General features: G+C 38.2%; 1 protein-coding gene across 1 annotated transcript in view; it reads right to left on the reverse strand.

Annotated features, from left to right (window-relative positions):
• Positions 1-11324: 11324 nt before the first annotated feature.
• The window catches only part of SDPR (serum deprivation response), a 30861-nt gene continuing 17817 nt past the window's right edge, over positions 11325-24368 (reverse strand). The window contains exons 2-3 of the mRNA XM_018568172.1: positions 12473-13663; positions 11325-11334 (exon numbers count right to left, since the gene is read on the reverse strand). Of these exons, the coding sequence (XP_018423674.1) occupies positions 12884-13663 (780 nt within the window). The 3' untranslated portion in view covers positions 11325-11334; positions 12473-12883. The remainder of the gene's footprint in view (positions 11335-12472; positions 13664-24368) is intronic.

Raw genomic sequence — 24368 nt, forward strand, 5'->3', positions numbered from 1 at the left:
GTATGCGGTGCAAATAGGAACAAGTAACAAATATATATAGAGGGGAATTTATCAAAACTGGAACAGACAAAATCTGCAGCTGTGCATGGCAACCAATCAGCATCCACCTTTCATTTTCAAACCTTAACTGAACAAACTGAAGAGAGAAGCTGATTGGTTGGCAACTACTCCAGATTCTTCTGCTACAGAATTGATAAATGATTCAACTGCAAAAGTGGAAATAAACTTTAAGCTTCAAAATGAAAGATAGGAGCTGTTTGGTTGCCATGGGCAACTGCTCCCGATTTTGTCTTGTCTAGTTTTGATAAAGTTCCCTCTTTGTGACCAAGAGTTGAAATTCCTGTGGTATAAAACTAAGAAATCAAATGATTATAATAAAGTGAAAATCAAGCTAGGAGAAGACTGTAAATAAAACAGTAGTGTGGTTAAATAAAGGGAAATACACTTGAATGTAATTGTAAGCGGCAATGATGAGCTTCACAAAGGAAATGCAGTATGGCAGTGATAAGTGCCTGAACTGAAAGAAGGGAATGTAGGCAGGTCAGTTGATTAAGAAAAGTACTGCTCTTTAATCCATACATTACACAGAAGCCTTGGATCATAACTTGTTTGTCATAGCTCAAGTTGGGCAAAGAAGCTAGATTAAAGTAAAACAAAAGCCAAAACTTTTTCTTTTTTTTTAGTTTTGGATAGAGGGCTATACCCTGCCAGCTTTTTTTGCCATTAGGTTTACATAATGGAAGACTTAATTTCCTGTCTTATTGCTACAACAGGAAGCAAGAGGAAACCCATTCCAAAAGAGCAAAATCCCTGGTAGTCAGCATGGTCACCAGAGCTAGTGTCCCTATTGGAATATTTCCCATCTAATTCATGTTTTGATGGCAGCTCATAATTTGGAATTTTCTAAAACTTTCAGTGATAACAGTCAGTAGGACAAATATTTGGGGTCTCTGCTGGGCTGCCTTGTAGGAATTATTGGTCATCTAGACATCCCCATCTTCCTCTGGGAGTACAAGCCCACTGCTAGTTAGAGCATGTAGAACACTAGTTAACCACTTGCCATCCATGGCCGTTCCTGAACGGCCGGACGGGAGCCTTATAGGAGCGGGAGGGCGTCTTAAGATGTCCTGCCCCTCCCTCCGCTCGTGTGCAGTGCTCAGCGCGCACACGAGTGTGGAAACTGTCAGAAATGTAAACAGCCAGCGATGAGATGCCTGATTGCTTGTAGTAGCTCCCCCCGGTGTGTGCTCCCCCCATACCACCATAGTCGCCGCTGCCAGTCCCGAGATCCCCTGTGCACGGCGCAACTGGGACCGGCACGGTCGACTCTGTCACTGGAGATCAAAGGGAGTTCAGTACACAATCTCTGCTTCTCTGAGGGTCCCTAGGTGACATTAGGGGTCTTGGAGATCCCTGATGTCTCCATAAAGAGTACCTGTTATATGAATTGGCTATCACATAGGGGTTTCTTATCCCCTTATGTGATAGCAATACAGTTAAGTGTAAAAAAAAAAAAGGAACAAAAAAGTAAAAGCATAAAAAAATAAAGACGCTTAAAAAAATAGTCACTAATAAAAAAAAGTAAACATTTTTTTAAAGTCCTCCGCCACCCCACATACACACACAAACATGTGTCAGATGCGCCTACGATTCTGCCTATTGTGCCGCACATGTTACATATTGCCGCGAACGTCGGAGTGAGAGCAATAATTTTAGGGCCATTAATTACTGATAACACTAAACTGATGAGCAGTAAAAGCTTTTAAAGTGTCGCCTATGGCCAATTTTAGGTGTGGTCGTTTTCTGCGACATGTTTGGTGTCTATTTACCTGACGTGACCTCGTCTTTTACATTTTACCCAAAAATTGGGGTGATAATAATAGGGAAACAGGTTTTTTTCAAAATATAGGGTACTTTTTTTCGTTATATAGTAAGAAATAAAAACCCAGTGGTGATTGAATACCACCAAAAGAAAGCTCTATCTGCCCCCCAAAAATTGTATAAAATTTGTTTCAGTACAGCGTTGCATGGCGGAATAAACCTCAGTCAAAGTACTGCAGCGCTGAACACTGAAAAATGGCCTGCACAGGAAGGGGGTGTAAACAACTGGTCTTCAAGTGGTTAACAATGCAGCAGAAAGGTGCTCACTGGATAGGTGAAAGTAGGCTTTATCCATATAAAAATAAACCCCACATTTCTTTAATTATAAATTGATGGTACACAAATTGTTTTTGTTTAAAAAAAATCATACAGTGATATAAACAAGAAACACTTTTAACATTTCATTAAATTTATTTACAATATAATTTTGTTACAGAGACATAATTGGAAAAGTATTGTGAATAGAAATAAACATAAACATGTTATTGTGTGGCTTAAACTAAACTAAAACTCTGAAAGCTTTGTGTTAAAGTGATGATAGAACCTCTCCAAAATACATCATATAGACACGCATTTAATGGCCTTTTGATAAACACAAAATTCTACTAGGTAAGAGCATATGAAAATTTTCACTTACATAGCATTAGTAAGAAAGCTAGAAACATGAATTCATGGAGAATTAAGAACTCTGGTCTACCGAAAACAAAAAAAACTTTCCTCTCAATTTTACCAGCAGAGCTGATGTCTCAGTGTGACCCAGAAACAAATGTGTCATATTATAAAGCTAAGAGAAAAATTTATGGAAATTAACTATTACATTTTTTTATGGGTAACTGCACACACATTTTTGTTCTTTTAGGCTGAACACCAGTTTGAAGCATTTAATGTTTCACTTTCAAAAGAGTTTAATTTCTTAAATACTTTGAAAATTCAAAAAGTAACTTAGCCTTAATCATTATTTGTTAACTGGATCAACACTGCTTCATGGTTACTGGAAATCACAGGGAAATTCAACTCTGTCAATGCCCCACCTAACAAGGGAATGTATGACACATGATGCCATGGAAGGAAAACTCCATTAGGTTTATGTCCGCAGATATTTTCACTGTTTTTTGCTTAGACCTGCAGTTTTGGCATAAGGACAATTGTCCACTAACAGATCCTAATTCTATTTGACTTTTTATGTATGTGTATGACTTTTAAAAGTTTTTTGTAAGTGGAGTTTTTCTGAAGAATGCAGTAACAAAAATTACTCAGCTCAACCTGCAAATAACTAAAGGCAACCTACTACTGCAATTCAATGGATGCCCTCCTTCAAACTAATTTCTAACACGGGTTTGCTTCGACACATCTAAAAGGGGCAGACATTTATTTAAGGATGGTGACTGTGTCAGGGTCTTTGCTGAGTAGTTTGTAGTGACTAATAGTCATCCTAGCAATGAGCCAGCCTATCGTTGTCCATGTCTAGATGCCCACTCCTGATTGGGTCTAGGGGGTAATTCCAATGTGAATGTTAGCCTTGACTGGTCAGGCAGCATAAAGACTGACTTATTTTGCAACGTGTAGTCGGTTACATCTACGGTAGGTATTTGTAAGAAAGGCTAAGCAATTTTAGTGGTGCAGCTTTTATGAAATGGCATTGGAACTACATATATTATTTATTCGGTTTATATGTGGATAGTGGCTTGCAGAGTTCTTCTATAAACATGCCATAACACACCTGCATTTCAATTTACAAGTCTAAAGACATTATTAACCGGAGCTCATTGGCAAAAATAAAACTTTAAAAGTATGGATTACAAATTTTCACATTTATACATATATTCTGGAACTCACTGCTGTAGATCTGTTAAAAACTAGAATATATACAGGTGTACTAACTAATGAAATCTAATTGGCAAAACACATTCTGACCCATTATACAGAAGATTACACAACGGTATACAACTGTTTACTAATTGCAGCTGCACCTAGCACCTACAGGTCCATGTAATCTGATGCAGTCCAGTCCTTCTATGTGGCCTCCCCTTTTCCAGGGATGGGCCCTGTAGAGTTCACATGTATGGAAGGGAGGCTAACTTCTGGAAGTGTTGGTTTCATGCTGCTTTGAGGGTGATAATGTTACTGACAATATAGTTAAATGTGTTAGGATGAAACTTCCAGGTGGTGGCATAATTTGCATGCATAGGACCACAACCTTCTAACCCCACTCCCAGGCAGAAAGATCAACAGAAAGGGATCAGGGTGCTACCTCTTGTATAGCCTTCAGTACTGGATCCTTTTTAACTTAGAAGACTGCTGACTGGTGTCTTTAATGAAAAGCTGCATTGTTACTGAACATACTGTATAAAGAATAACACATTGCTGCATAATACCATAGGGTGCCTGATTGTAGCTCTTCTCTACTGCACCGCCACAACCATTTTAAAGTAAAGTAGGCACACCCCTATGGTATCTAAATAGTGCCTTTCAGAAAGTGGGTTAGGGTTCAGAAAGTGCCTATAAATCTTAAAATCTTAAACAACATAAAATGTTCGGTAAGGCTTGCCGATGATTGCAATGCTGAGCGGGCAGTGTGCGCTTGCACACACCGGCCTGTGTGGCTTTTGTCTTCCGAGCATGCTACCAACCCACGATTATCGTACGATCATCGGCAGGTGTATGGGCACCTTAACAATGCAAGTTTCCTTTGACAAATACTACAAATACTACAATAACCTTATGGGGATGTTTTACTTTCCTAGGTTCCTCCTCAAAATTACAACTTTCTTGTTTTCTGTATTCCTCTAAAAATACAATTATTTCATATACTATTATTCATACTCTTTACTTAGTATACTATTCCATTTATATTCTCTGTAGTAGCATGACACGCTGAATGTAAACAGGGAACACATTTTATTACAGCTTACTTTGCTGTACAAGAAATGTGACATTTCCAAATTCTTCTGGCAGATAAACGTTATGTTCAACTTTCCTAAACCAGGACAGTTAGATCAAGGGCACCGCTGCCTTCTTACATATACAAATGGCATGGATAGGAGGAGATACAATACCTTAGTAAATGTGTATAAAATATAAGAACTGGATATTTATGCCATGTGATATCTTCTTAGCAATACTTTCACAGTGTATTACAAATAGTATTTCTGGTATTAAAAATGATATTACACTTTCTGAAATATTAATCCCAGGGTAACATTTGGGGGGATGCTAACTTAAATGTCACAGAAAGATTGATGAAATCTAGAACCAGAAAATCTACCACAACATATACACATCACCATTACAGATAATGCAACATCATCAATCTAACCCTTCTAGCTATAGTACTTTTTCCTTGAAAGACAAATCAACTGGAATAATAGTCTAAAAATATGGTACTGTTTTGATGACATCTTTTCAATTACCTAGTTTGCTAGGAGGGTAAAAGGACATGTTCATTACCTTTATTCTCCTTTTAACAGCTACTATGATCTACTGTACAATATTTTTTTTAGAACATGGAATAAACTACATTTTGTTTATTAAATAATTTTATATAGAATAAAAATATTCATTTATCTTGACAAAAAAAAAAAAAATCACCAATTGTATCATAAGTCATTATACATACATTTCATTTGCTGTTATATTAGCACACGTTAGTAGTCATTGAAATTACTATTTATCATGCATTTAAACCGTAATATAAGTAGAGTTAGCTTGTCTTATGCTCCTTTCCCATGGGCACCCGTCTGCTCGAATGAGCAGGGAATCCTTGAAAAGATCTCCTGCTGATCGAAGCAGTACGGTCACTTTTATGATATCTGTGTCCATTCAGTTTTTTCCTTGCATACTGAACTAAACTGACCCATGTTAGGTCTATGGGCAGGCGGATGTAATGTACGTGTTTGTTTACATCTGATTACCTCCGATCTGTCACATTCTTGTCCACAAAAATTAAACTCTTTTCTGCTGTTGTTTTTTTTATTTTATTTACCTAGATGGATTCGGAAATAATCAGATGTAAACGGACTCAGGTCCATTTTCATCCACCAGCCTGTAGGCTAACATTGAACTTCCGATCAGGTCCGTCTTAAAAATTGACCGGTTGGATCTGCTTGGAACGCCGTATGAAAAATGCCTTAAACAAGCTTTGCTAATGGGCTTTTGTTACAAATAAACCCTAAGCTTCTACTCAGATCACATATACAGTATTACGCAATAAAGTTGCTGTATGTTTCTAAAATTATGTGATGTATTGTGGGGTATATATTTTGTGTAAGCTAAGTGTACTCTATAGTAACATTCTTTTTTAATACAGTGTTTGACCAATCACACGTCAATATAGACAATTTACTTGACCAAAATTGCTCATCGTTATCAGATGTGCCAAAAACAATTACATTTAGTGGCAATATCATAACCAAATTTAAAGGAAACCTGAGGTAATATAAAGGCTGCCATTGCTGAACCCCTCTTTTGAAAATGCTAGCTGGCTGGCTGTTATTCTGAGCCAACAACTTCCTCTGATTTCACTAGCTGCATGCTTGTTCTAGATCAGTGACTCAAAATGTACTGAAGACAAACATCAGTCAGTCACTAATATTTTGCCTCCTCAGTCTCTCGGTAGATGTGTCCTTTAACTCATATAGTTTAAAACAATCTCAGGCACAATAAACACTTTGCTACACCTGTGTAGTTGAGCAAGCCTTTTTAAGAATGGCATCTTGCTTCACTATACAATCTTTTTATGCCTCAACTAAATACATTGATCTGCATAGCTTTCCTCTGAACAGTTTAAAATTATTAAACTGTTCTAAGATTTGGTCATTCAAAATCAAACGAGAGCATGCATTAAGATTTAGCCTCTGATACGTAAATATATTCAGTAATAAAGATGTATTTAAAAAATTTAAAATAATTACAGATCAGAATATGAAAAATATAACAGAAAAGGATTCGAAAGCTATATGTGCTATAGAACTGTCAGCAAATGTAAGAAGACTTTACTAGATCACTGTTCCGTGATTATGCTCTTATGATGTTTATGCTTTTACTGTATGCATACTACTTTTATTAGTGATAGATGTGCATTAGTGTTTTATGTGTATGTATTTAGTTATAGTGCAAATAAATACAAACACAACATTTTGCCAGTTTTTTCTATAAAAGTCAATGTTTTTTTCATTTCTCATGCTCATTATTATATCTCTGATGTAGTTTCTGCAATAGTTATCAGACAAAGCAGTCATTACATTACAATAGCTGCACACATCTGCATCAAGGTTGGACAAATATATATATATATATATATTACAGCTAGTTATTTCAAACGTGGAGTCGATCTTTAGCAGCTATGTGCTCAGGAGTACATACAGCACTCTAGTCCTGCCTGTTAAAGGCTACACTTGAAAATGAGTAAGAGTTGTTGCTCACTGTTTGCGGGGATCATTAAAAAGGAACTGGACAATGGAGAGCTGTACCCCAAAGAGGCAGACAAGGCACTAATCACCATATCTTGTTCTGCTCCATCTTTGTGGAGCTGGCCATCTTGGTATTGTCAAAGGTTTTGCCTATTCATGTCAGAACCTCTAGCAAGGAAAACAGTGAGCAGCACAGTAGTGATAGCACCAGATCTCACTTCAATTATCCCAAGACTAGCAGTCAGAAGCAGCAGTGCCTTAGATCTCACACTACAGATATAAAAGGTATGAGACTGCAGGCCCAGGAGTTGCCTGGACATCCTCACATACTAGTCATTGCTATTTTTCAGAAGGAATTGCAGACAAAAGGTAAATTTTCCAGGGTCCTGCTTAGGCACAATTTACATTACTAGATGTTCCCTATAGGCAAACCTTCACTTTCTTTACTTCAGATCCACCTAAACCCTACTGACAAACAAAGAGGTGCTCTCTTTGAGAAAGACATTCTTAATTAAAACTGAAAAAGCTATTTTTCGCTTGCTCATGGGATTTGTCCAACCTGATCTCTATGACAAGTATATATTATATTGGATTTGCAAAAAAAATAATAATATTATAATTATTTTCTTTTTAAAAAGCAGTATATGTTGGTTGTTAGTCCAATAAATGAATACTACATTTCTAGTTTGCATTATGTGTTACTGAAAAAAAATAATGCACAAGTTATACATATAGAGCTGGTTTAATAAAAAATAATTTTCTTTTATGTTCAGAGTAAAGGTGGCCATACACTTTACAACCATCGCAAGACCTTAGTCTTGCGATGGTTGTAAAGTAATTAAAAAAACGTACAACCTGCCCATCTTAGACAGGCAGATCGTACTTGCGATGACCGCAATGAAAAAAAAATCAGCCCCCTGACCTTGACTGTAAATTTAATATAAACACAGGTGAGTGTAAATACTGGTGCTTAGATGGACTCTATTATCATCATGAATCAAGCTTGGCAATCACATATTTTATGTAACACTTTTTAATCAGATATCGGTTTTATTTGTGTTTTGTTCTATAATTTTGTTTGTATTTCAATTCTTAGGAGCACTGCTTATCCTTTACTAGCCATCATCAATCTTGAGTAAGTACAAAGCAAGGCTAACGTACAGACTAGCGTACTAGACACTGCTGCTTGCTGTACTAAGGTGCATTGCAGTAACTCAGTGAAAATCAAGATCTGCTGTTCATAATAACCTGCCCAGCCTTCATAGAATATTACCCAGTCCTCTTCACATTCTTTCCACTCTTGGCAGTGCCCCATTCAAAGTGTTATCTACAAGTCAAGACTATTTTACTTATGAACACTTGGGACTGCCTACTAGATTCTGAAGCAGGGGTAACCATTTCATATTTGGACTAAATATCTATTTTTTCTGTAAAAATTGCAAGATGCTTACTAATGACCTGTTATGGCTTGCCATAGTGTGTTCTTATGTTTTTTGGGGGGTTTCTGTGGTGTATAGTAATATAATGGGCCTGATTTACTAAAGGATATGTATGCCTCATCATTCACAGACATCCAAATCATATCAAGGTGTTTACTATACTTCTGTAATATTTTTGAGTCTATCTAACGGCTTTTAACATTCATGAATGTGTATTACATATAGGGTTGAAAAACACATGTAAGTTTGCTCTGCTATCATTACAAGAGACAGTAAAAATATGTAAAAAGCTTTAGTGAAACATCAGTAAAGTGGTATTATATTGCCCATGTGTGTATCTTTGTGTGCATGTACCGAAGTTTATACACACCAATTGACAAAGCAGATTCCATACATCGGTGCTTCGAAAGGAGAATCTATTCATAAATAAAAATACATATGCTTTTTTTCCTATACATATGGGGTTTTTTTTCCTATGGGAGCACAGTATATGTTTTTAGACCTCCTCTTTGACTAGCACATGCATATTTAGTTCCTTAATAGGCTTTTGACATTGGTTCTTTTTTTTCTTCTTTTTTTTAGGTAAAAAGTTGAAACATGCACCACCTGTACTCTTACATTTTACCAAGTGGACAACCCAACTACACTGCCACAACACTGCTTTAGCTGTAGTAGATGTCACTGACCAGGGTTATCAAGGAACTCTGAAAATGTTGACTGGTGTGTTAGTGAGATCTTAAATGTTTAGGGCATTGAGTCTTAAAGCTGATCTGAAGGCCTTACCATTTGATGATAAGATATGCTGTTAAAGGTATTTATTAGAAGTGAATTGTAAGTATTTATACCAGAAATCACTTGCAGGGTTATTCACAAAAGGGTGAAGAGTTTGGAGAAGGCAGGAGAAGTGAACAATCTAGGACAACATAGCTGAACTGGAAAGTGAGATGAATTGGAGAATTATGTCCTATATTACTCACTTCTCCTGCCTTCTCCAAAGACTTCACCCTTTTGTGAATAACCCTGTTGGAGTTTTCTCTATTGACAACCTGTACAGGGCAGCGGTGGAATGTCTGTGGGTGCAGAATGAAACTCCAGCGAGATAAAACATTGTAGTCTCCAGCACAACCTCATCTCTTATTACATTTTCAGAGTTTGTACCATGTTTTTCTTAGTTGGCAGGGTAAACTTTTCTGAATCTCTTCCACAGGCATGCACCTGTATTATCAGTCTGCAGCCAGACAGCCTGGCAGGAGCAAATTCATAATACAAATTGAAAGCCAGTAAAAGTAAAGAGTCAAAATGGTGATGGCATATTCTGGGGAAAAAACAGTAGTCTAGCTGTGTGCCATTTTCTAGAAAGCTACAATGCAACTTTAAATGTCAGGTCTTTGGAATAAGCTGGTCAACAATCTTATATTTGCAGGTGTCCCTCCAGGCAGTTGCCTGTTTTCAGGGGCAATGGCCAATCAGTCGACTTAGAAACCTGATCAACGTTTCCCGGTGATATGCCAAAGCTTTCTTCTCAATAAAGTCCCTTCTGAACCATGCTGAGCTTTCAGGTATATGTGACTTTTCTTCTTCTCTAGTTGCCTTAGAACATTCAGACTGTATCTACACATCTGGCTATCCTCTTTATTCAATGGGCTGTCTTGGGGGTATATGGGCAGCAGTAAGGCAGTTATCATGTCTAGGTCATAAGTAAGCACAGCATTATGCAAAAATACATGTGGCCATAAGCAAGCCAAATATACATGTTTATATTTTGTGATGTGTGAATTATTAGCATTACATTAAAATGCACACAGGCATGAACAAGCAAATATACATTTTATGATACATTTTTATGTTTAGTGTTGTGAGGGTGTATAGTGTCTCTTTCATTAAATCTTTCCCTTAGTGTGTGCATAATATCCAGACTGTTAATTGCAAAAATGAATTGGCAGTTTTACATTACACAGCTATAGTTAATAACAAATAAGGGGCAATTTCAGAGTGGTTGTTTTATTATGAGAGTTGCAGTAGTTATATTCTATATACTAAATACAGTAATTTGTATTTGGGTGAGTATTTAGAGCAGGGGGTCTGGGCTATATAGACCCTCTCTATTTCATTAGACTACCTAAAGTGATAGTGACTCTGGCTACTAGTAGCCACTCGTGTTCCTTGCAGGAGGAGGGCATAATTAAAAATGTGTCTATTGCGTCAAATTCTTAGGTAAACTTCAGAATGTCTCACATATGTGATAACTGTATTCCCCCAGCACCATTACTACTTTCTAATGCAGTGCAGTTATAAATCAGCCCTTAAAACACCCCCCACCAATAATGACAGTAAATTCAGCTAAAGAAAGCAGTATATAGCTGTTGTCTATTGTTTGCTATTGTATTAAAACAAATATAATCTTTATAAAACAGTGGCTAGATCACTTAACAATGAGTGTAAAGAAAATCTAATTGTTGTCTGTTTAGTTAATATTTATCATACTTTTTATAATACAGAAAATTATTTAAAGCAACACATCCAATGAAACGCTGGGTGACCTAATTTAAAGTGAGCCTGTCAGGCATTTTAAATCTCTGACAGTAAAATTTCTGCCTGAAGATTTCCTTCCTTGTTAGGAACAGTTTCTTGCTAAGAAAGCATCTGACTTCCTAGACCTTTACCCTAAGAAGTCAGACATGTAGCAACATTGCACTTGTTAGGAATTTTTATTTAATTCTCCCTTTTTGAGAGTTGTGTAAACCACTGCAGACATATTGCAGAGAGTACCTCACGTGGTCATTGGAAGTGTACTTCCCAAGGTCTGAGCTGTGTGAATCCTTTCTTTCTGGAAGTAAGAGATAGCAAGCTTGCAGTAAGAGCATTAAGAGTGATTGGGAATATCTTTTCTGCAGCATACTCAGGGTTTAGCAGATCAGCAACAGTTGGACTTGTGCGATATAGAAATTCCTGGATGAAAAATAGTTCTGATCAGTTAAGTTGTGTTCACTGTATAATCCTTTTTATATTTCACTGGATTGTACTTTTAAAGGTTTAAACTGGCTGGCAGACCCACTATGAGTAACTTGAAATATGTTAATATACAGATTTCAAACTTTTTTCAATTTCTATCATAACAGTCTTTCATTAAGAAAATCCCTTCTCTCAGAAGCATCTGATGATATTTTATGATATCTGGACTACATACTAGTTCTCAGGCAGTGACTTCACTCACATTAAATCTAAACAGGCTTGGTTTCACTGCCCGGAGACAAACAATCAACCTGTAAGTCATGGAATGAGAGATAACATCGGACGCTTCTGAGACAGGTGTTTTTCTCCATGTCATATTCCCTTTAGGTGCTTATACCCAACAAATTATGACTTGCCCTAAGTGCAGCTAATCTAAATCACACAATGCCACTTGCATAATCATTCGTGTAATTAAATGGTGTTGACTAGGGATTTGTAAAATTGGGAGGGAAGGGAGAGTAGTGTGTTATTTACACTTAGTTCTGTATCCGTAAACCTGGCAAAATGCCTTGAAAGCCCAGGTCTGGGCATTTTACAAAATTAAAGAATAATGAACTCCCTGGATGCTGGAGATGTCCACTGGATTTGTTGTGGCTGGCAGCAGGTGGAGAGAGAATGAAGGTTTTGGACAAAGATCCTATAAGTCTCTCAGACTGTAATTTCCAAGTGGTGGAGAAGCAGGGACAAACTGGTAACCATAACTAACACACTACACCCACTTCTTCCTCTGACCAATATCTTAGAGTGGTTTATTCTGTGATCGCACAATGTCATTGTGTGTGGTGCACACTTTAATGGCATTGTGGAATCAGTTAAATGATTAATTACTGCAAGCACTTTCACACTATAAAGTAACCTTATACATTATTGTAAAAGGATAATGCAGTTCTTGCTTAACATGATCTAAACACAAGCGGAATATATTAGTACTAAAATAAACAAAAGGGATTGAAAATTGGTAGCTACTTACAAGATATTCTAGGAAACAAATTTATAAGCAGCAACCTCATCAAAATATATTGCTCCCATCTAAAACAAGATTTCTCTTTAATCAAAACATATTACCACCTGTACTCCATTAATCAGCTTTCATTTCCACATGAAACATGACTTAAAACCAGATGCTTATAAATCAAGATCAACTTATGCACTTTGGTCTATCTGGAGAGCAGTTGACTGAGTAGGAGCTTCATAGGAGTCTTCTAGTTCCCCAGGTTTTGGCTTATATTCAGGGTTAAACGGATTCTCACATTCAAAGTCTATTTCATTCTCGTCTTCATCTTCAACAATAGCCAACTCTGTATTTCTCCTTACCACTTGTACTTCTTCAGTTATGTCTTCTTTATCAGTGGCATCTTTTTTCACCTTTACTTCTTCAAACGCATTTACATCCTCTGTTGGAGAAGTCTTTTCATCTTCTTGACTGACATCCTGCTCATTTACAGCTTGTTCTTCTACATCTTCCTTTTTTCCTTCATTCTCTGTATGTGTCTCTTCATCATGCGATTTCTTCACATTAAAGCCTATTGGAACCTTGAATGATGAGCCTTTTGAAGTTTTATTTTGGGATGGTGTAAATGACTTTTTAATTTTCTCTCTTCTTTCTGGTGACACAATTTTAGTGCTAATCTTGTTCATCTTCTTTTCTATATTTTGACGAGAAAAAGCTTTTTTCAGGCTATCTACTTTCTTTAGGCTAGACCTCTTCATTTTCTCTGCTCTACTGGGCCCTAACTTTTCATCTAAGCTGTCATCATGGCCATCCTCATCATGATTAATTTCATCATCTGAAGATAGGTCAATTGTATGCATGGTTTCCTCCTGTAACTTGTTTGGGTCGGCAAGTTCTTCGATGCCTTCTGTAATGCTAGGAACTGGTGTTTGTTCTTTTACAAAGACACTTGCAGGAATTTCATTTTCTTCCTAAACACAAAAAGGTCTTACATTAGTAAAGTTTAGATTATACACACGTGGAAATACAAATTACATAAGCGATGACTAAGTAAATACTGAGATTAAGTAAAAAATGGCTGTGATCTAAATGTTACACCAATCATCAAGACACAAAGAAGGCAATGTCTTGCCTTTAAACATTTTCCATTTTTAAAAGTTGTTTTCTACTATTACCACCACTTAATAATATTTCATAGTAAAGACAGACCCAAAGAGAATGAGCGGAGGGGCTGCATGACTGAGGGAAGGAATAGTCCCTGGAGAAGGGATTAAAATAAAAAGGGATTTAGCTGATCTTAACAGATTGGAGGTTGGGGTCAGGTGTCCGGGAGGAACTGCATGGGTTGGGACTGTAAGGCCTGGGCGGCATTCTTTCTGGAAAGTCGATGGAGAAAGCAGGTTGTCCCACCTGCCCTCCCTTCATTTTTGTGGTTTCTGGTGGTTATAATGTCCTTTTTATGTCATGGCAGCTTGGCTGGTTAGGTTGTCTTTGGGGATCTGAAAATCTGAGTCAGTTACACAAATGGGAGTCCATCAGCTGGTTTGGGTGCTTCCCCCCTGTTGGTGTCAGTATTTGTCCCCTTGGAACTGTGAGCAGTACCTATCCTCGAGCTGGTTGGTGTGTGGCTGGGGACATGGGAGCAGTTTTTAGCCTTTTCTGGCTGTTGGGCACCCAAAGGCCCCTTCTCGGATCCAATAGTCGTTAAGATTACTTATTTGTATATTATTTTGTTTATTACTTTGGTTACTGTTAATGTTGTTTTGGCTAATAAAAAGGCTGATGTGGCCACTTAAATCCATGTTGCGCAGTCTGTGTGATTATTGGGGTTTTTAACAGAGGGACGTAATGGACAAATCAATCAGTCATGAGCTTTAGGGGTAAGAATGTCTAATGCATACATTCAGGAATTACAGTTTACTTGTCAACTATCCTATATGGTAGTAGGATAAAATGTTTGAAAGGAAACCTATAGTTAGAGATATATATATATAATGAAAGATGCAAACAGGTATCTCTTGAACACTTGAAAAATATAGTCAATCCCATTGTGACTGCTCAAGTAAAAAGCAATTGCAGACAGTACATTTACCAAGCGTACATTATTGAAGTGTAATATGTCAACATTGACCTGGGGGTAATGTCATACATCTAGTGCCATTCTAGTCATTCCACCTACTATTAAAGCCCCAACAATGCTGAATGTATTATTTCCTTTATTTTTCTAGGTTTGTTAGGTCATGGTAGTGGTATAGTGGCAAACAAATGAAACACAACTAGTCTTGGATGCATATTACCTTTACATCCAAGTAGCTTTCACAGTTTATCTTAACTAGGGCATTCTTTCTCTGAGGTGCAGGCCCGCAACACCACCCCCCAGCAACTTATAATACCATCCTAATATCTAAAAGCACATTCACACACACGCACATTCACATCTCTGTATATCTAGTTAACACCAGTAAAGTGCATGCAGTCATGTGAAAAAAGTAAGCATACCTCATGGAAATTGTTTCAACATACTTAAACAGGTAAATATTAGATTTTCATACAGATAAAGTGGATATGCTCAAACAAATGACACAGAATTGACATGGTGTATTCATTTTCATAACTTATATTAATGAAAATGCAGAAATGTCACATGGCAAAAGGAAGTGCATCCCTGCATTTACAACCACCCCTACATTTACAATCCATGAAATCAGAATCAGTTGTTCCAGATTAGGTAATTTATCGTTCAAAATCACCATAAAGCCTCCACCACCCTAATTAATTTACTTACTGGTGATAAAAATAATGTGTTACAGGTGCACTATCCCAATTTAAAAGATAAAAATGTTCCAGCTAGCTACACAAAGAATATTAAATGTCCACATTGCTACACCCTATCAGTACTCTTGGTATTATGAGGGAAGAAAAATACACTATAAATAGGACTTATATTGAGCACTGCTGAGCATGTTCGGCCGACATGAAGCCACCCGATGTACGGCTGATTTCAGCCGATATAGGCTGGAATCAGCCATACCAGCCTGAAGTGAATAGCCGAACAGCGTTCGGCTCACTTCGCTTCAGGTCGGTCGTTCACTCGGCTGCCTACGGAAGCTTAGTGAATAGACCCCATAGTGGTTTTTCACAACTCAAGTTGTCATCCACCCTTGCTGGTGGAGCATCCCTTCAAAGAGATTAAACAAACGGAACTTCTTTTTATGCAGTACAAACACAAACTTCATGCAAGAATTAGTAAAACTACTCAAAAACAAAAATGTAGTACATCATTAAAGATAAACTCTCTTGTTGTGAGACTCTGCCTGAGGCCAGCAATCAAGTATGGAGTTCACAAGTTTATAGTCCCACAGCCAGCCACTCAACAGCTCAACAGTCCTGTCTCAAATGTGTTTCAATGTATCTACATCTTAATTTCATTCTGACCATGTTTGGTCAAATGAAACAGAGTATTAGGCCAAGATAACTATAGAGCTGAGATGTTGGAATTGAGGTGTCCAACTAAAATGTTGTGGGGGATTCGAGCAGTTCATGCAAGGAAACCCACAAACATCTTGTGGCTGAAAGAATTTTGCATGGTGGGGTGGTACAAATTCCACCAAGCTGATGTGAGAGACTGGTGGGCAATTATGCAGATTGCCTACAAGAAGCCATTTTTGCTAATGGGGCAATACCAACTTTTGAGACCAAGGGTGTAGTTACTTTTCCACAGTACACCATTATATTGATATTTTTGTTGAATAAATGTATTAAAACAGTAAAATGTTTCTTGTATTTTAACCACTTGCTGTCCGGAGCAATTTCATACTATTTGCGCACACACCATAAAATATGAATTTTTGGCAAATAAAAGGTTAAAACCCCCAAACTGTTAAATATTTTCTGAAAGCAGAGGCCCTGTAGAATATAACAATGCAAGTTGCAATTTTTTATGCCGTCTGGTATTTGCACAAATGTTTATCAAAGCAGTATTTTTAGATAAAATACACTAAAATGAAATTTAGTGCACAGAAACAGAATATACGACCCGATTGCAGTAAAATATAAAAGATGGGGTCATCATAGACACCAAACCTGTCAAGCTTTAAAATTGCGTGCGCCCGCAAAAATTGCAAAACAAATACCATACCCCAAATTTTCCATAGGTGATGCTTTAAAAGCTTTTACCACTCACCAGTTTAGTGTGATCAGTGAATAATAAGATAAGAAGCCCCCTATGTGATAGCAAAGAGGATGTGACAGGTCCTCTTTATGGAGACATCAGGTGTATATAGCCCTTGGACCACTTGTATGTAAACAGGCATCATTGCCTGCTTGTAGCTTGTGACAGTTTCCCGCTCGCGCATGCCATGCACTAGTGGGCGGGGCTAACAGGCCGTCCTTAAACTGCCCTTTACATCCAAGAGGCTGCCGCCCAGCCGTTTATTTACAATGGCCGAACGGGTAGCAGTTAAAAGCTTTTACTATTCTTTAGTGTAGTGTTTAGAGTGATTGATGGCCCCGGAAATATTGCTCCCACTCCGACGTTGGCGGCGATATGTAACATGTGTGGAGCAAGTTTTGTATAGGCGCACCTGATGTGTGTTTGTGCTTGTATGTGCGTGTACATGGAGCAAATGTTTTTAAAACTTTTTTTGCATTTTTTTTATATGTAGCCCCCTATATAATAGCAAATATGATGTGACAGGTACTCTTTATGGAGACAATAGGGGTCTTTCAGTTCCCTAATGTCACTTTGGGACCCCAAAGAAGCTCATGAAGCAGCAATCTGCTTCACCAGCTTCTTCTCCTGGCTCTAAGAGTCGGAGAATGTGCACAGTGACACCGGAAGTGAAGTAATACACATCACCTCCGGTTCCAGTGATCGGAGGTGAGAACAGCGGCTAGAAGCTTACTGACCTCCCTCCGATTGATGTAGGGAAACCCATCGCAGCTGTGTTATTGGTATAATCTCTTCAAGGGGCGGGTGTTTAAAAGTGGCCATCCACTAGAAGGGGATATACAGGTATAGGTAACTGGAGTATAATTACTGGACTAGCAATAGGGGTTAAACTCCCTACCATCAGATGAAATAAAAAAGCCATTTAGAGTCATGACATTTTTTCCAGAAACATCAGCAAGTCCAGTTTTGTATTTACTACTACAATTTAATGCCAAGAGCAACCTCCCTGTTCATGTGAACAGAGGGTGGAGGGGGTAGGATATACCCATGGCTGGAAGCACTTAGAATAATGAGAAAAAATAGTGACCTTGGCTAAATTCTAATGCTGGTCTTAGCAACCAGGATTTGTAAAGATGAAATCAGGTCTATTCACAAAAGGGTGAAGAGTTTGGAGAAGGCAGGAGAAGTGACCAATCTCGGAGAACATAGCTGATTTGGAAAAGTTCTCCAATTCAGCTCAGTTTCCAGTTCAGCTATGTTGTCCTAGATTGTTCACTTTTCCTCCTTCCCTCTCCAAACTCTTCACCCTTTTGTGAATAGCCCTGTGGATTTTTGCACCCTTTCTCCACTTTTCTACCAATCACCCCCTGCTTCCCTATTTGCCTGCTGGTGTAAAGTGAAGACGTCCTGTGTAAGCCAAGTTGATTTTGTCTAGACATCCATAAGGTTTAGGACCTTACCCCTGCCCCCAACTGACAGCATCAGGTGCAACCGGACACTTTAACTTGAATTTTAGCAAGATTCAGAAAATTTAAGCTGTGTGTGGCCCTGCTAGCACCACCTGGATTGACAAAAGTTTGTTATGCAATCCTCTTTTGCTAAAGGAACTGGGTGGAAAATTGTCAGCCGAACAGTGACTGCAGTCACTGTAGGTATTTCTTGCAGCGAGTGCCCACACAACACAATAGACTGACAGGGGAGAATCTTTTAGATTTTTTTTTGTTCAGCCTGTAGTCTAAATGAAAGAAATCAATAACTGTATGGCCATCTTAAGGCACCCATCGCTGCACTGTGAGAGAAAAGGGAGAAAGTCAACCCTCTATACCCAGGAGGAACAACATCTTTATGTTTGCAACAGCGAGTATACAGTATTGTATAAGCCAAGCAGCACACAGAAGGGTAATAAAGTGACCCTGTTGACATGGGTTCATTTGAAGGCTTAAATTGCAGCAAACATTAGCATGCTTTGCCATCATTTAAAAAACAGAAAAGTAACACTCACATAAAAAAGCTGCATGAATAAATCAAAATTACCCATGTAGTCACATTACGGTCCGCCTGTCATAACCTCATGATAGCTATGGCCGGAGGCAGAGAATCAGTTCTATGCCAGTGAAATCCATAATACTTCATCTCTGTTCTGCTACTTAAGGAAACATATAGTGTATTTTCCATGAGCACATAGTTTGAGTTCTTATTGCAATGTTGATGTCTTTTATATTTTTGTTTTTGTAATAAATATAGAATATAGATTAGACAACTAAAGCTAAATAGGTTAGCTACTATAATGGCTCTAATTGCTTAAATTATTAGTATAGACATGACCAACATGTACCCCCTAAACCCACTTCCCCTGCATTTTTTTTCTCTTTTACCTTTTTCTTGCACTGCGATAGTACTGTTTTTTCCCCAAACATAATTTAATAAAATAAACAATCAATAATCGATCTAATAAATTAGCTTTGTGTGAAGGAGCAGTAAAGCGTAGACATTTTGCAGTAAAGCACTGCATATCAGGAAGTTGATCACTACACATATGTACATACATAAAATCACCACACATCTCTTCAAGAGATTATTTCAATTAATCTGCCATGTTTAAAAAAAATAATATTAAAAACACTATGGGGTCTATTCACTAAGCTGCCGAGGGCAGCCGAGACTGTGTCTTTTTTTCTTTATTCTGACACGATCGATGTCAGAATAGAAAAAAATTAATAAATAATTTTCCCCTTTAAAAAGCATTGGGACATTACTATTGGCTATTTCAATTTGCAATAGCCAATAGTAAACTAGCATTGTACACGTGAATAGACCCCTATATATTCCATTTCAGCAACACTACGATTGGATGGGTTATCATTTTCCTTCCATTTTTAATTTAAGTCATCCTATATTTATATGTAAATATTGTAAACACATTGATGGGAATTTATCAAAGCTGGAGCAGACAGAATCTGGAGCAGTTGCCCAGAGTAACTAACCAGCTTCCCTCTTCAGTTTGTTCAGTTAAGCTTTGAAAATTAAAAGGGAGAAGCTGATTGTTTGCTATGGGCAACTACTCCAAATTTTTTCTGCCCCAGTTTTGAAAAATCCCCCTCATTGCATTTTAGCATGTAAATACTTCAGCTTGCTAATTTCAGAGCAGTTTGAAGAATAATTGTGCAGGGTGAGTTCCCGTGTTTTGCAATATAAATTCAGGTTAAGTAAGTGAGGTAATTTAACCCATAACATAACAGCTCAAATGTGCTATTCTTCTGTCTCAAAGGCTGTGTAAATTCACAGTCTTCTTTGGTACACCAGAAAGGGTTGCCAAGAAATGCTCAGCCATTTGCAGACAATTATCACAGCAAGAGATACCAATTATATCTTTAAAAATGAATGTTTTTTTCAAAACCAATCACGAATAACTCCTTTTCATCCTGAGCTATTAGAAAATAATTATTAAAAATGAATTGAGCACAATTCTCACCTTATCCCGAGGTAGTAATGCTTAACGAGATTACGTCTGATTCCTGATGCTTGGCTGGCTTGTGTTCAGGAGTTAATGACCAGTAAAATGGACAGAAAATGGTTTTGAAACAGGGAAACTGTGCCGCAAAACTATAGTATGATGCTAAATGTTTAAGCTCTAGGAGTTCGTTATCAATAAGTTTTAAATAGCAGTAAAGAGTGTTGTTGGTGATTCTATTTTGTATAATAAAAAGAAAGGAATACAAAAATAAACTTATATGGAGCTCTGATTTCTTCTGGTATTCCCACTGGTTGATCTGATTGCTAAAACCAGTTTATCTGCCTGTTAGTGATGGTTCTTATTACCATGCCAATCTTTTATAGCAATACTCTACTAAGCTGTTCTATGGCATTCAAACTATTTTCAGTTGTGTGCTAACAGATCTGAACCTCTTATCCAATACAAGATGGATGCATGGATCAAATTCTGACTCAACTACCTGCATGCTGCCGCATAATTTATAATTCATTGGACCAGGTCACTTTTTGCAGCCCTTGATTATCCAATGTTGGCGAGTTCATGTCCACCTTGGTCTCTTCTTTTTTTGCTGGCATGGTCTTCTGTTGCTGTAGCCCACCATTTGCAAGGATTGCCCCATGTTGTGCATGCCATTAAATGACCTTATGTACACCAATGTTGTGTAGCAGTCAAGGAGTTGGTGACCATTTACCTTTCTCATCAACAAGATATTTTTGTCCCCAGAGCTGCTGCTTACTGCATTGTGGAGATGTGTAGGGCCCTTACACACCGCCTTGCCTGGCACTTAGCAATCTGGGACCTCTGGCCAGAAAGGGGGTGGAATTGTGCAGCAGAGATGCCACCTGAGGCTGCCTCATTAAAGGGATGGTCCTGGTCCCCTTTGTAAGTGTACATACTTAACTGTAACCCCACTCTGCTGTGATCTTCGGTATGTAGCCTGTCCAGCATTACACAGCTTCCTCTGCAAAATCCTCTTAGTCATCTGGGACTGGAATCAATGCAGACAGCCAGTTTTATCAATCCAAAAAGCAGGATTTTAAAAAAGAGGCCGTGCAGCACTGCCCCCCCCCCCCCCTTAAGTGAAGAGCTTGGTGGGTTAAAGGTAACTCTTACAAAAATGCTGAGGTGAAGAAGGGGCCTACTAAACATAAGTGTGCATACCTTTGTGGTAGGAGTACTGACTATCACAGTGTAAATGTGGGAAATGACACTGCCATAGTTAGATTTGGCAAGGAAAGGGTGCCTATTGGCCCAGAACTGGTATCCAATAACAGGTGGGTTTGCTCCATACAGGGTATGCAATATCTCCTGTATGGAATTAATGCAGCTGGGGTAGTAACTTAAAGGGGCACCCTGTGGGTGACCAGGCTTCTCTATGCTGGACCTACATTGGACCTACATTGTGAGTGGTGGATTTCTGCAAAGCTTCTGCCTCTTTTCTGGCTGGTGAACCTTGTTTTGTTACACTGTGCTGATTAGAAGCTGTAAGCTGTGTATTGGTTGTGCTAAAGAATAGACCTTGTTAGGTTAAAGATTTGTTTATGATGTTACTTTTCTGTTCTTCATCTGTGGTGATTTGTCCGCACTGAAATCCTCAAGACAAGGAATCCCATTAATTTCTATAGCACCCATTCACACCTCAGTATAGCGTTGCCCATAGAAAAGTGCCTGTCACTGGAAAAAGTACATCAGCGTCTTTCTAGCAGAATACAGTGACTCATTAGGAAACATGCAACACCATTTGTTTGCCCATTTACCTCAATGTGTCAGAATCTGCTCACAAAAATGTGCGACTTAAAGTACGCGTGTAAATGCGCTAAAAAATGCGCAAAATCACGCAGTGAACACATGCGCAGATACGAGCGAAAACACCATTGCCTAGGTGTGAATGAGGCCTGATTTGCACATGTAGCTTGTAGCTAATTATTATTTATATTTTGCTCTTAAAAGCCTTATTTTCACATATATTGTTGTTTTTTTTTTCTTATTAAACATTATTTTATCACCAGTTCAATTATTTCTATTCCTGTTCTCCTCGACAGACAACCCAGTGAAATGCATAGTAAACTCCAGCCTGCAGTTAGCAACCTTCAGGCTTTGTTCACACCAAGCGCGGAGCAGGTGCAGAGCAGAGCAGTTGCAGACCGGATCAAAACTGCGTCCGATGTATTCCAATGGTATTTTTTTGCTCCAGTTCACATTGCAGCGTTCAGTTCCAGAGCAGGTGAAAAAACTGCAGCCAGCCCTATTGTACCTGCTCTGGGACGCATGCAAACGCATCAAAAACGCATGCAAATGCCTGGGACGCACTGAAAGCCCATGTTAAACTAAAAAAAACAAAAACATTTTTTTTAACCAAAAACGACCCGGAACGCATCGAAAACGCGGCACAACCCACTGCACTGCATGTGCAGAAACCTGAGAAAATGCTTTGCATTTGGTGTGAACAAGGCCTTAAGTAAAGCAATCCTGGGTGAGAATTTTTGACACTTGACTTCTACAGTCTAACTGTTAAAATATTCAGGCTATCTAAACCAATCTTTCTTAAGCTGCCCACACACCTTACAATTTATCTGCAGATTTTCTGTGGTCAGATGAAAATGTGCAACAGATTCCACCATCTACACTTAACTGTGTGGATGGAGTAATCTCCACCTGGGCCAATCTGTTGCACTTTTTCCATCTGACCACAGAAAATCTACATGATAAATTGTAAGGTGTGTGGGCAGCTTTAACTAGGGTACCAAATAAGCCTTGGGTGCCTTCCGTCTTCCTCAGGGGTACCGCAACATTTTTGTACATAGGCACTAGATGAAAAGGGGAGGCTCCTGATGTGAAAGGAGGGACTTAAAATACCCACCAGACACCTATCTTGGATGAGGGTCTGGTATGGATTTTGAAGGGGCCTCGCATTGTTTTCTCTTACAGTTCTATATTTATGTTTTTTACATTTTAGATTAGGGTGCCCTGAGATTTTGCATACTTTAAAAGGGTGATGTGGCTGAAAAAAAGGTTAAGAAATGCTGATCTAAACAATGTGAATATCTGTGCACGTGTGTGATAGCTGTTCAATTTTCCCACTTTATTAACGTTTAGGGATATAAGAAAGCCAGGGTCTTGAATCAAAACCATTTATTTTGGTGCATTAGAACAGAATAGATGTGACTATTAGCGGCAGTGAAATGCCTTTGAGAGGCAGAGAAAACAGGGTGTCAGCATATGATCATTATCAGCTGAAAGCTGTTCAGGATTATCAGTCCCTTTGACCCACAACTAACATGTTGCAGCTGTTGCAAATAATGTATGTTATTTTCTTCACTGGTTACCAATTTTTTTGCTTAATATTTATCAATTGCTCAATATAAGCAGTATATTTAAAGAGAAAGATATAAACCGTAATCCTTACAGTATTGTTTGTTTGCAAATAAGAAACCACATTACATTAGCAAGCAAATAAAAAGCCACCCAGCTTCTATTCTGTAATGTCAAATATCGTGAGCTTTAGAATGTGTTATTTAGTTCAACATAGGTGTAAAGATCTTAAGTTTATGCTTTCAGATTTTCCCTAAGGGGAAACTGAGATTGTTTAGATAAAACTGTAAGCCATTTTTCATGGAACAGGTCCAAGCTCAGTAATACATTTCACACACCTCTACTACAATAATTTCAGCGTAGTAAACTAAAAAGAATTTCAAAACGGTAGAGATACACTGAAATGTAACCTTGTGTTAAAAGATAAATGTACTCTTGGAGGTGCTACTGACTCACTAATAATTAAAGAGGAACTTCACCCTTCATAATGAAATTTCAAATCCATAACACTTGTCCCTGTATGAAAAAATGCAACCCCCCCAAATAAAGCAAAATAAAAACAATGTCTATGGAGTCCAGCGCAGTCTTCCTTGCCCGCAAAGGTCTCCTTAAATCGTTCTACTCCCATGCCGCCATCTTGAAGGGAGGTCTGGTGCATGTTCAGACATACTGTTGGTCTCTGCCAGGCCTCATAGACCTC

Source organism: Nanorana parkeri, unplaced genomic scaffold, assembly GCF_000935625.1.
Source record: "Nanorana parkeri isolate BGI_ZX_2015 unplaced genomic scaffold, ASM93562v1 scaffold1148, whole genome shotgun sequence".
NCBI classification, from domain to species: domain Eukaryota; kingdom Metazoa; phylum Chordata; class Amphibia; order Anura; family Dicroglossidae; genus Nanorana; species Nanorana parkeri.